General features: G+C 40.5%; 1 protein-coding gene across 36 annotated transcripts in view; it reads right to left on the reverse strand.

Moving 5' to 3' along the window:
• The window catches only part of MPDZ (multiple PDZ domain crumbs cell polarity complex component), a 186,390-nt gene that overhangs the window by 55,773 nt on the left and 116,367 nt on the right, over positions 1 to 14,250 (reverse strand). For 15 of the 36 annotated variants that reach the window (XM_053294920.1, XM_053294922.1, XM_053294926.1 and 12 more), the window contains 7 exons: positions 12,935 to 13,027; positions 10,550 to 10,727; positions 9,142 to 9,228; positions 6,773 to 6,883; positions 5,784 to 5,867; positions 3,672 to 3,770; positions 1,544 to 1,615 (listed from right to left, as the gene is read on the reverse strand). In XM_053294920.1, the coding sequence (XP_053150895.1) occupies positions 1,544 to 1,615; positions 3,672 to 3,770; positions 5,784 to 5,867; positions 6,773 to 6,883; positions 9,142 to 9,228; positions 10,550 to 10,727; positions 12,935 to 13,027 (724 nt within the window). The remainder of the gene's footprint in view (positions 1 to 1,543; positions 1,616 to 3,671; positions 3,771 to 5,783; positions 5,868 to 6,772; positions 6,884 to 9,141; positions 9,229 to 10,549; positions 10,728 to 12,934; positions 13,028 to 14,250) is intronic. The other 21 variants (XM_053294947.1, XM_053294943.1, XM_053294937.1 and 18 more) reach the window with 9 other exon arrangements.

The raw sequence follows: 14,250 nt of genomic DNA on the forward strand, positions 1-14,250 counted from the left end.
ATGAGTGATACACCAGGACCAGGATTTCCAAACATGCTCTCAATGCTGTACTCATATACTGCATCCATTTTTAAACAATCTGAATAGGGCTATTGTGATTGTATTCTGATACAGCTAGCCAGAGTACAAAATAAGCACATACTGCATCAGTTTTCAAGGAAGCATATATGTAATATGCATATGTTCTTTTAAAATTCATAGGTGTGGAGGGAACAGCCTTTTCCACCTGCTGTTTCAGAGTACAAAATTTGCTCTTAACTATCCTAAGAGTCAAACTGAACTTTGTTCTTCAGGACCTATGCTGAGCAAGTCTGATGATACCACTGATCTCTTGCTTATCTTCAAACAGGAACCAATCAAAGCAGCTCAAAGATGTCTTTTTAAAAGTTTCACTTCAAGAACCTTCACTTCCAGGAGAAGCTGGACCTTAATTTATCCATATAAGATTATTCACAGATTATCTCAACTCTGCTATTTTAAGAGACAACTACCTCTGACAACAGAAGCAAGAATTCCAAGGAGCAATAACTATATAACCTTGCTGATTATTCTGTGACAATTTACAAATCAGTTTCAGAGATTATAAACTGCACCTAAGTCAATATACTCAAGACAAAAATCTGCTGTTGTTAATCTGATTACTAATCTGGGCATTTTAAAAAATCAGAAATCCTATCTTTTCAGGGTGTGTTGACTTGCTTTCAGTTCATATTAGCCTCTGATTCACACTTTGAAGCAGATACTTCCAAAATTAATGAGTGAGTTGTTTTCTGGACACTTTGTTTATTACATATATTTAATACTGAAGAAGGGAAACATAACAACTGAAACAATCCATGCAAATACCAACTCTTTCCATCAACTGAAACAGCAACCCTCTTACTACTGTTTAGCATGTACAGTATTTAATGAGTCCAGTCTTCTAGATTCTGCACTGAACAAAAGAGATGATGTAGACTAAAAATATTATATACTATGGGCTCCTTCTCAGCTTTTCTCAGTGGTGGGGATGTCCCTTTCCCATTGTAAAGTATCATGCCTATATAAGAAAGGACCTATATACTACAAGAATATTAGAAAGGCCAACTGCATGGTCTATCCCACCTTATAAGAAGGAAGACAACAATCAGGTAGGAAAGATCTATAGAGATAAGGAATCTTGCCATAGGGAAGTGGCCTGAGGTAACACGAGACAGGATCTTACACATGAACTGACTGGGAACAACATGGGCAGTAGAACTGAGAGCTCTTGTTAGAGACATAAGGCCATCTCTGAATAAGGCCCTACAGAAGTTAAATATCATGTGACAAACAAAATACAAACTGTGAAAATTCTTGAATCCTTCGCAGTAGTATCCCGGGGACATAAGACAAACATTTTGAATGACATTTTCAGCACCATCACTTTATAGCAGGTACATTTGGAAGGAGCGGGCAGCCCTTTTGAAATGATCCCAGGGCCACTTTAGGGGTGGGGAAAAAGAGCACACAAGGAGTGCGACACACACATTGACTAGGACAGTAACTATAAATTAAGACAAACCTTAAATGGTGTAGGAGCAAAGGGGTTACATGGGGAGCAACTGGAAGTATATCTAATTGGATTCTGCATATCCTATGGTAACAGAAAACAGTATGCTGTTTAATACAGTACCCTTGGTGGCATGCACATCAGGAGTGTGCAGTAAGAGAAAGCTCTGACACTGGGGAGGGAGTTTGTATACACGTTTATACAAAGTAATTTGACTTCAGGATGATACAAAATTACTTTAAGGGTTTTAAATGGTTACCCATCACCAGTACCACCCTGTAGATGCTTACAAGGTAGTGCAGCAACTTAATTATTGCCCCCGGTAGAAAATGCAGAATTAATTCTATTTGTGTGTGTATTCAAACAACATGAAGCATCTTGTCATTTGAGTAACTTTATTTTGAGAACCTAAGCAAGTTATTTACATATATGCCACCCTGAGCTTCCTGGAAGAAATATGGGGTGCTAAATTGACACATATTATATTTCTCTTCTTCTTACTTCTAGCAGAATATATATAATACAAGTACAGGTGGACCTCCTTGTTCATGGATTTGTTTCACGTATCCACAGCTGGGAAAATGAAACCCAACCTAGGCATATACGGTGTGTGTGTGTGTGGGGGGGGGGATATAGAAAAATATCAACCTCACATATCCATGGGGCAGGGGTGGCCGGAAATGACCACGGAGGTAATTTCTGGTTGCCATTTTAGGAATCAGAGTCACAAAATGGTTTCTGTCAAAAACAAAAACATCTGCAATTTTTGGCCAATTAGGGGGCACAGCATGACTCAGAGGAGCAGCAGAGCAAGGTAAAAATCTCTTCCCCCCCACAAAAATAGGCCAATTTTCAGTCATTTTGGGCCAGTTAAGGGGTACAGTGCAACTTAAGGGGAGCAGTAAGGAGCTTCCCCCCCCGCAAAATCAGCTGATTTTCGGTCATTTTTCATCATTTCCTCCAATTTTTGATCATTTTTTGGCCAGTTTGGAGGCACAGCACGACTTGGGGGGAGCAGCAGAGCAAGGTAAGAAGCCACCCCCCCGTGAAAATCGGCCAATTTCCAGCCGAAAACGGCCAACCGGGAGCCTAACTCCCGTGATCCCATAGGGATCAATGATATATTTGTGGTTTCCATATCCGTGGTACAGCCGTGGAACAGAACCCCTGTGCATATTGAGTTCCACCTGTATTTAAGCAGCTGGGTGCCATTTTCTTGTTTTCAAGCAACAGATAGCATCATATGCTGAAACAAAAAAATCTAAAGCCTGGGCCAGTTTCTACTCTTACTGTATTTGCAGCCATTGTTTAGGCATTATTAGCCCTATCCAGAAATCCTTGCATACAGCTATCAGAAGCAGCACAGATATTTCAAATGAACTAATGGCAGACAGGTACTATCAACTCAGTCATCAGGGATCACAGAATTCCTGATGGCAGGGTAGGAATTAAATGTAACATAGTGATTGGTGATATAAGAAGGAATGGATCTACATAATTCACTGCTACTATAATCTGAAGCATCTTCAGTGAAACCTACCCTGCAGTAAATCTGCTTGGATTGCAGCCCCAATAATTTATGTTTTTACATTACCCACATTATTTCTAAATATGAGTAACTTACTAAGTGGAGAGAGAAAATTGCTTTAGTGCTTTTCAAAAGTATTAGGCTTTTGTCCATACTGCCAATTAATTTTGCTTCAGTGTTCTATCCAATTCCTAAATTTATGTAATGAGCATTTACAATCAACCTTGCTACTGAGGTCCCCAAAATAAATTATCCAATTCCTAACCCATACTAATTCATGTAAACTTATAATTTCTACTTTCCGTGAACAACCTATCTTCTGCATTGGAACCAGGACATAACTGGTGGCAGATGGCCCATCAAAGCCTTTGCTGCTGCCATCTCACAACTCATTTGCTGGCCAGCTGATCTGATGACAAAGGGAAGGGGGAGGTTCTCTAGATAACTATCACAAGCCATATATTGAGTGTATCCCTGATAGGAAGAATATTTGTAGCCACCAATACAATGGCAAATTATAGTTTGTTAAACACTTAGAGAGGTGGGGGAGAGAGAGAGAGAAACACATAAATGTTCACTGAGCCCATCACAAACACTCAGGCATCATCCAACCTTGTTAGTGTTGAACTGTAGATCAACAAAAGGGTTAGTGCTGCTGAAGGCAGGAGGCTTACTGAAAGGGTTGTACTGCAGGTAAGGCATAGGGAGGTTCTACAAGAAAAACAGAAAGCGGCTTGCTAACTAAAAGGCAGGTATTTTAGGGTATGTTCACACATGTGTTCATCACTTGTTGACAGCAACACCAAATGATTACTTGTATGTGTGAAACAGTGGTCACACGTCAAATCCAGATCAAATACTAGAGAGAGAGATTCTATAGCACATCGCAAACAAAATACATTTCAGTGGAGCAATTCACACATTCAAGCTGGGAGTCACTGGGTGATAGAATATTAAGTGAACTATACTTAATGAATTATTTCTTATTCACGATGCTTTTTATTTAGCTCCCTATGACTTTTAACTATCTGGAACAAGTAGTTATGGGAGTCTATACAGATCCTTCCAAATATTCACTAGCAATGCTGATTGACTGATCCATATATAAAGACAAGACTGGCACTTTTTTGTAAAGTTTCAAATTTGAAGGTTTATTTTTCAAATTGCAAATTAAATCCCAACTTTCTGGTCAAACTTGCAATCATTTGGGTATATGCAATGCATGTTGAAATAGTGCAATGGGAGCAACTTCCATCTTCATGCTACTGAAACCCTGATCCATCATCAGTTGTCTGAGAACAAAACAAACATAGGGCTGTGCAAATGTACTGCTGCTCAATCTCCTAACCATGGATAACAGATCAGGACTACAGGCTCATGTGTTCTTCCTCATCTCTCTCACGTTTTGAGCTAATCATGGTACATTATGTTTGTACTGCTTTTTGTTAACACTGACTAGCAAAACACAGTTTATAACCATGATTAGAAATGGGTCCACAAACTGTGCTTTGATCTAACTATGAATAGCACCGGTGCTTTTATATAATACTATATTATATAATATTATATAATACTATATAATGGTTAGCTTAAAAACTGAAAGGGAGAGGCAACGAATTACTTTCCAAGGGAGGAAAGGAATACACAAATCCAAGGATGGAGAACGAAGGGAGACGGAGAATGCCCAAGCCTATGGGGTATTCCTGATCTTCTAACTACTACTATGCCTATGTACTTTGAGAATAAGTCCACTAAACGTAATAGTGAGACTTACTTCTAAGAAGACACGGAGGCAATTTTCACGATGGAGGGAACCCGGGCTCAGGGAGCTCAGCCCGGTTTCCCTCCATTGTGAGAACCACCGGGCTCGCAGGCAAGCCCGGTGGTTCAACTGTGGCTAGCCCACCTAAATACCCCTCCCCCTAAACCCCTTCCCCTGGAGATCCCCGTTGAGCTGCAGCTGGGCACGGGAGAGCCCGACCAAAGTCGCCACTTGTCTAGGCAGCCAATCCAGCTGCCCAGCAGCAAGCGACTGATTGTGTGCAGGGAGAGTGGGCTAAGCCCGCTCTCCCCGCCAAACCCTCCTCGGCTCCACACTTTGATCGTGTGTAGAACCTCACTGTTGGGATCAGCCTGCACAAGTGGTGTGTGTTTTTAATAACCACTGCATTTACAACTGACAAGGCAAAAAATCAATATAGTAATTTATATGTATTAACTATTTACAACCAAAGTGGTACATAAAGTCTCAAGATACTCTTCATTGTGATTTTCGTCCTTTGCAAAAAAAAGTTACAGAAAACAATGGAATACATAATTCTTATTAAAAAAAGCAATTTAAGAGTTGTTCCAAAACACAGATGTGGTAAATATCATTCATATCTTCTGTGCTATACTCTTGCTTTCCACCCACAGCATGCAGAGTGTACATCTGTTAAGTTGCTGGCTATTTTTTGCTTCACAAAACCCTATTAAAGGTAACACTTAATGCATAATGTGGTTCGCTCTCTGGGTGACTGCCTATGACCAAAGAGTGGAAATCCCCTTATAAGAGCTTGCTATAAACACAGCAACAGGTTTAAAACACAAACTGCACTACTTATGCATCTTAAACATTCATTAAACAGATACAGGTTGCTTAAACCACAGCAAATGCAAAAGCTTTGATTAGCATCCTGCATACGAATCACCCACATTCAGCAAAGCTATTCCATGCAACTTTACCTGTGATGACTGATGGTAAAATGGATTATTAGGTTTCTGCCCACTGGGAGCAGAGGACGATAAAGAGCTATAGAGAGATTCTGGCTGGGAAACAAAAGTTGTGAAACAGCTAGTAAATCAAACATGCAGCTTATAGCAAATCTACAAGGAGGAAGTCTAGTTTCAAGTGATGCAAGCAACTATATTAAAACTACTTTGCAAATGTTTGTGTTGCCCATGCAGTGCAGTGGCTAGAATTGTAAAATAAAACATGTCTCTGCATACTTGTACCATGCCTCTGCACAGGAAACTTCTGTCACTTCTGGTCTGTGCTTCTGCACAACCAAAAGTACAGGAAGAAATAATAGAACAAAAAGGTGTGCTGCATTGTCCTGTGTGGGTTGTACAGCCATGCACAATTTACAATTCCTCATGGCTGCCATGTTTGACCTGCAGGAAATCAAGTTGAGTTGGACCAACAGGGTGTCACAACCCCCAAAATAGCCTGGAGTGGAGGAGCCTATAGAAGCTTCCCATGATGTCTATTACAAGTAAATTTCTTCATGAATAATTCAAGATGCTGTCGTTGCAACCACTTGCTTGATACTGAAAGTCTGGATGATCCCATTATGGGATCCCACTTTAAATGGGTTTTCAAGTTATTGTGTTGTGAAGGCGCTAATTACAATTCACCCAAAATTTCTGCTCTAAACTTTGTGGTTATAGGGTAAGGTCTCTTAAAGATAAAGGTAAAGTGTGCCTCCTTTATACAGGAGGGGTTTACCATTGCCTCCTCCTGTGCAGTATGAGAAGATGCCTTTCAGCATTTTCCTGTATCACTGCTGCCCAATATAGTACCAGGGGGATTCGAACCGGTAACCTTCTGCTTGTTAGTCAAGCATTTCCCCGCTGCTTGTTCTCTCCAAATTCACACCAGCTTGGGCTTTTACTTAATTTATTTTTTTCCCTCCTTTGACTCTACAAATCTTTTCCACAATTCATATGCTTACCCTTGGTCTGTTTACAATGCTTTGAACCATAAAGACTACTGGGTTGCCTGCTCTCCGTATGGCTTCCACAGCTTGTTCGTGGCTCGCATCTCTCAGGTTAATTCCGTCCACCTGAAATCGGAAGGCCTGGCTTAACATGATGGTAAATGTAGTTCAAAAAATAAGGCAGAAACTTCTAGAAATTTGATTTGAATTCTCTGTTTCACTGCAAGCTAACAACTAACACCAACGTACTAAAAATCAGTGCTAAGTCTGTCCTGATATTAGCTCTTCTATGAGAGCTTTCCCCATTTAAGGGAAGCAATGTTTCAATGCAATATTACCACAAAAACTCACTAAACAGCCTTAGGCAAGCAATTATCCTTTCAGTCTCAGCCCTTCTATTTGTAACATGGGAATAAAGGGCTGTATGCAAACAACTGACTGAGATAACGCTCAGGAAGGGGGATTTACTAGGGATGTGCAAATCAATTTGGGTACAAATCTATTTGCACCTGAATCTAGCTGATTCGGGCAATTTGGTGACAGAACAAATCACCCCTGTGGTGCATTGGCAAGATTCGGGTCCAAATCAAATCACTCCAGATGCAATTCAAATCGATTTGAGATTTGGATTCCTCCTATTAATTCCCCCAGATTCCCAGCTATCTTTTATATTAAAAAAGCTCTAGCCCTTGTAGAAGTGGAGTTATGGAGCAAAATGTGTGGTCACTATTTTTCAAGTGTTTGGATTCTTTGGTGTATAATAACATTTCCTCAATGAATCCATATGAGGATTCATTACACAGCTTCATTTCTTCTATTCATTTTGACTGCCATTGGACAGTGCCAATTGTCAATTGCCATGTGCCAACTATACCCCCCTCCCACAAGCAAGGCAGTGGGGTACTACTCAGTTTATGTTCTAGGAATTTTTTCCAAGTGTTTAGACTCTTTGGTGTCTAATAACCTTTTCTCATAATGAATCCCTATGAGAATTCATTACACACCAAAGACCAAACACCTCAAAAATTCATAAAATATAAAACGAGTACCCAGTGGCTTTTGGATTGGGGGCTAGTTGGCACATGGAATGCCACTAATTTCCCACCCCCATCCACAAAGCAGTGGGGTCAAAATGAACAGAAGAAATGAAGGTGTGTAATGAAGACACCAAAGAATCTAAACACTTGATAAATTCATTAAAAAATAAACTGAGTACCCCAGTGTGTGTGTGGAGTGGGGTGAAGTTGACAGTTGGCACTGTCCAATGGCAATCAAAATGAACAGAAAAAATGACAGGGTATAATGAATTCTCATAGGGATTCATAACGAGGAAAAGTTATTAGACACCAAATAATCTAAACACTTCAATATTTCTAAAAAATCAACTGAGTACCCAACTGCCTTGCAGACGTGGTGTGTGTGTGTGTGTGTGTGTGTGTGTGTGTGTGTGGTTGGCACATGGCAGTTGGCACTGTTCAATGACAGTCAAAATAAATATAAGCTATGAAGGTGTGAAATGAATCCTCATAGGGATTCATTGAGGAAATGTTATTATACACCAAAGAATCCAAACACTTGGAAAATAGTGACCACACATTTTGCTCCATAACTCCACTTCTACAAGGGCTAGAGCTTTTTTTATATAAAAGAAAGCTGGGAATTTGGGGGAATTACTAGGAGGAATCCAAATCTCGAATCGATTCGAATTCCATCCCTCATAGGGATTCATTATGAGGAAAAGTTATTATATACCAAATAATCTAAACACTTGAAAAATAGTGACTGCACATTTTGCTCCATAATACCACTTCTACGAGGGTTAGAGCTTAGCTTTAAATAAATATGGGGATCCAAGTTAGGATAGGGCGACTTCAAATCCCCATTATTTCCTATGGTGGAAAAATACAAAATCATTAAACATCAATCAAGTGCCCCACTGCCTTGAAATCTGGGTGGTAGGTGGCACCCATGGGGACCTACCCACCACCCATATTTGTTGCCCCTAGGACCTTTATAAGTGGTCTGAACTGATCCAAAACTTAATCAAATCAAATCCAAATTGAATCTGGGGTGATTGGGGGAGGCAGATTTGGACACAAAACAAATCAGGAGTGATTCGAATTGGACACAAATCGAATTGAAAACAGGATTCGTGCACATCCCTAGGATTTACTGTCCACAACTCCTCATATCAATGCCGCCACCCCCACCCCCAAAAAGCGGCTCGTGAGGGTTCTCAGAAATAGGGTGACATGTAGAACAAGGGGCTACAGGGGAAAAGAAATCTATCAAAATAAATCAGTAACACCTTCGATGACCAGAGGCCAGATTACTGTTAGCAAAGTAAGCTTTATGGTGAGTAGAGCTCTGCTCAAGGAAGCTACCTCCACCTGATTTTGACTGCCTCCTCCTATGGTCCTTGTATCACATGTCATGTTCCTGAGCGTCTTTTGAACCTCAAACAAAGTTTTCTGTAGGTGAGGAGAAGGGGTAGGGTTGTGGTGAGGAGAAGGGTTAGGAAAGTCCTCTTACGTAAGTTTCCTTCCACTTGTGGTTGTTTGGATACAACCCAATAATGCTGACCTATAGGTCAAGGTTGTAATGATTACTGAGGTGATGTATGAGAAGCACTTTACGAAAACTTGCAAAGCTCTATATAAATTCTAAGTATTATTAACATAACAGACTAACCACCTGTGCATTTCAATTTACAAGTGAACTAATTTCTCTTCAAAGAAAAGTCTCAGGATGAGCATAATATGTGAGCAGTGAACAGTGTTTCTAAAGCGCTTCTGCAAAGTAGTAATAAATAATGCATCATTCCAAAGCAAGATTGTGTTTACATGCTTCATTGGATTGCTGTGAGGTTTAATTAACATATTTATAAAGCACATAAAGAAAATCACAGTACTAACTAAACTACAGTGTTCTTGTGTTGTTGTTTTAAGGGAAACGGGGTGAAAGTAAAACACTGCTACTTACACTCCCTTTGAGCTGTAAAATATAGCTTTATTTACAAGGAAGACTATCTATCATTTCCTGAAAGGAGGCCTCCATTTGTGCAGGTATGTAGGACAAGGATTTCATTTTGACATCCAAAGACAATGAGGCTATGATGTTAGTGTTAGAAAGCTATTCATGTATTGGCCACTATAGCAGCCAGAAGCAAAGATACAGCGTTCTTTTTGGTTAGTTGCAATTTTAACATTAGATGTCTCATAGCAAAAGCTACCTTCCACTCTTTAATCCTTAACGGTTATCTGAGAATTACGGTAACTATCCCGTCCACAGTTTTAAAGCAGGGTATAATGAAACATTTGAGAACTTGGTAAAAGAATATTTGAGTTGGTAATCTTGTGAAGTGGAAACAACAACAAAAAATATTTATATACCACTTTTCAACACAAATTTCCAATGCAGTTTACATAGAGAAATAATAAATAAATAAAATAAAATGGCTCCCTGTCCCCAAAGGGCTCACAATCCAAAAAGAAATGTAAGATAGACACCAGCAACAGTCACTAGGGGTGCAGTGATGTTACCTCACTGGAGGTAACAATGATGCTTACAGGATAAAAATGATGGATTCAAGAAAGCAAACCTAAATATTTTTTTAAAATAACAATAATCCTATTACACCTACATCAGTCAGGCCATGCACTGTTTTCACAGTTCTTCTGCTTCTAGAAGTTAAGCTCCTTGGAAGAATCTGCATACACACTGAAATCTGTGAAAAATATTTCTATCGTTTTAGTCCATATACCAGTATATAAGTGAAAAGTATCATAATACCTCCACAATTCTATCTCCTGTTTTTAAGGTTCCATTTTTGCCAGCAGGGCTGTCTTCAAGAATATGCTTGATAAAGATTCCTCTCATGACTTCACCACTGCTCAGGCGGCTTCCCATTCCCCGTCCACCAACAATGCTGATTCCAAGGGACTTGCTAGGTTCTCTCCAGAGCTCAACCCTACAGTGAAAAATGAATGAGAAATAGGCTGTATCTTCATTACTGGTTCTAGCTTTTGCAAATTTTCCAAGCATCTCCGGCTGATGGGACTGAGCTGATGGGACTGAGTTTTCATGAGTTTCAATTTTCATGTATAAATCTGCATTTTGAGGCAGGACTAAATTTTTCATCAAACAGGTATGTAAATTATGCAAGATAGGGATGTGCACCAAGGTTTGTGCACAGGTTCTGCGCTGAACCGGTTCGGTGGTGTGGTGGGGGGAGTAGTGAGAGGGACCTTTAAAAAGGAGTATAGCAGGTCCTTACCTGCTCTCTACCACCCCATGCAGCTTCCTGCTGCGATGGCGCTCCCCCATCCCATGCATGGTGCCAGCATGTGCAGAGGCCATGTGCATGCTGATGCCACTCAGGGGTTATACTCATTCCCGCTTGCTGCTTTCAATCTCCACCTGGCGGTGCCAAACTGGTTTGGCCTTCGCCTGAACTGGTTTGGTGCTGAACCTGTGCACAAACTTCAGTCCATGCACATCCCTAAACTAGAAATGGTTTTGCTAGTATTTATTAAAGTACTCCTCAAACAAACTGTGTAGGAACCCCCAAAGTTTTGTTGCTGTTTTTTAAATGATGAAGATAGAATTGGATGTACAGGTTCTGCCCAGCCTTATAACATGAATGTCATACGTATGTATTTTACTCTCCTGGAGGCCGAAAATGAAATCTAGGTTTATGCAGCATCTGTTACCAGCAAATTTCCAACTGTGGTATTATAATTTAGCATAAGGAATGAGAATCAGGACACTTACTGGTGGAAAGAATCTCAGGAGTTTCCCAATTGGCAGCTCTCAGGCCAACTACCATATTGCTCTCTAAACCCACATCCTGGGAAAACTTAACAGATAGATTAAATCTCAACCACAATCCAAAGTGTTGGATTATTTACAAGACCAGTCACTGGCAGTTTGTAGTGGTTTTGCTATGTCAGCAGCATATGAAAATGATTGTGTGATTTGGCCCTCTATTGCTCCGTTGCTCTGAACCACTGTCATTGTCAACATTCCTGTCACAGACTATTTGAGCCTGACTGAAACAACAAGGTACGGTTGGTTTGGGGAACAGTGCTTATCAATGTACGGGACCCAGGAAATGCAAATCAATGGAAATAAAAAACATCCGTTCAGAGTCAGAGGGCCTGTACTTATGACCTATGCGATTGCAGTTAAAGAGTTATCTACGATTGCCAAGTTGGACATTCTCTTGTGGACCACGATATAAAAACCCACATGTCACTGGCAAACATAGTTAAACATGGTTAACTAGATTTAAACTACAATAGGCAACTACAGTCAGATCACAGTTACTGATTGTAGTTGAATGCCAGTTAACTGCAATGGCGGGACTATGCTTCCTGGTACAGCGCAGGTTTTCATGTTATACTCTGTGTGAGCATGCCCAGCTCAGGGATTATAGTTAACCATATCTATCTATCTATCTATCTATCTATCTATCTATCTATAGTAAGTAAGTAAGTAAGTAAGTAAAGTAAAAAGTGTCTGAAGGATACAGGGCTAGGTCTCTGAAGCTCCTAAGAATGGCAGTGAATTCTTATTTTGAATTCTATTTTATGGGAATCTATCTATATATTTAATTCTCTAAGGCATACCTGTGGCTAATCCCATATGTGGCAGCTCTCGCAAGAGTTCATGAGCAGCTGCCAGATAGCCACGGGTAAACCGCGGGTGGCTGGGGAAAGCGCCGGTGGCAGCTGGCCGGGGAAAGCGCTGGCAGGCGGTGAGGGAAAACACTGCCGCCAGGCCGGCCGAGGAGGGAAGAAACGCACCAGGCGCCGGCCAGGCCAGCGGGTGAGGAGGGAAGGGAAAGCAGTCTGGGAGGGGGAGGAGAATGGACTGGGGCTGAAGGGAGGGTGGAGAGACAGGGAGGACTAGGGGCGCAGATGCTCTGCACCAGGTCAGCTAGTTATTAAACAATTCTTTATAACAACTACAATAAATCAGGAATGACACAGTCCTGATGATCCAAATTCTCTGCCCATGTATCCACTAGTTATATAAATAATGTTCCTACTTATCTTAATTTCCAGGTGCCAGTTTCAATTTGCCCCAGAGCATTCAAACAAAAGAGACTAGTGATGTATTTCTGTTATACACACTACAAGTCTGAGAAGGTCAGAGTAGCAAACATACGCATACCGTCTTGGTTGGTTCCAGTTACTATAGCCTGCATTTTGAAGTTCACTCTCTTCTCCTTCCCCTTCTTCACGTTCTGGTAATTCTGGGATTTCTCTGTAAACAAACAAAGACATGTGCAGCATTCTAGAATTCTATAAACTTCCCTTCTAGTTGTGCTACAGTATGAATACTGTCTGAATCATACCTCTGTTCACAATGTTTTTTTAAAAAAATGGGTCAAAAGCACATTCCCCAATCTAGTAGTGGGAAATCAAATTCATCTCTCTTTCACTGACATTTATTTTTGTACATTCAGGGCATTGTGTAACATACATTTTATAGAAGATGACAAACCAGAAAGTGAATAAAAACTGGTGACAGCAGCTTTCTTTTGACGCACCAGAAAAACACACAGGTAGTGTGGATTTGCACTGCCTCTGGAAGTGCCTTGTGTCACCCAAATATATGTCGCTGACGGTTGTGCAGCTCAAGATTTTTTTTAGAGGAGAGGAGAGCTGGTCTTGTGGTAGCAAGCATGACTTGTCCCCATAGCTAAGCAGGGTCTGCCCTGGTTGCATATGAATGGGAGACGCACGCATATGAATGGGAGATGCACCTTTCACGGAGTACTGTTTTGGATGTCAGCCAGTGGATTTAATTCTATTGTCCTGTTGATATCTTCTGAAATAATGTTCAAACCAGAGTATACTGGCTGGGATTTACACAACCCCTGTTTGTGAGAGGAAGGAGCTTCCATATGTACACAAGGACAATATATTTACTTCCAGTGCAGCCTCTTTGGCCTCATGGGATGTTGCTCCAGAAGTCTCCCAACCAGAGAAAGCTTTTTGGTGATCATAAGTGGCTGCCACTGGAAGAGAGGAGCTGAGAAGTCCCCATGTACCGCTCACAGTACATTACATCCTAGCCAGTCTACAGGAATATACGCGTCAATATTTTTTTGTCATTTTAGGAAACTATTCGGAGAAATTTTGTTAATCAATAGTTACTTTCTCTTAAATAGTATTTCCTGGGTAGAGAAACAGACCCACTAAGTCGGCCAAGAAACACTGGCACTTAATAGCTTGAAACTGAACTTCCTTAGCAATTGAGCCTGTGTAAAAGTAACATATCTGGCAGTAACATATCTGGAAACTCATGGCCTGAGTTTCAGATTAAATAATCTGAGTAATAAAATTAATGGATGCTCCACAAAATGCAAGCTCAATTGTCTATTAAATGTTTTGGTTAAATTTAATGTCTCATCTCCAGAAAAACTGTGGATATGTTAAAAATGAAAAGGTAATCTAGGATAGTTGGGAGTTTTGAAAATTTAC

Source organism: Hemicordylus capensis, chromosome 2, assembly GCF_027244095.1.
Source record: "Hemicordylus capensis ecotype Gifberg chromosome 2, rHemCap1.1.pri, whole genome shotgun sequence".
Lineage (NCBI taxonomy): Eukaryota > Metazoa > Chordata > Lepidosauria > Squamata > Cordylidae > Hemicordylus > Hemicordylus capensis.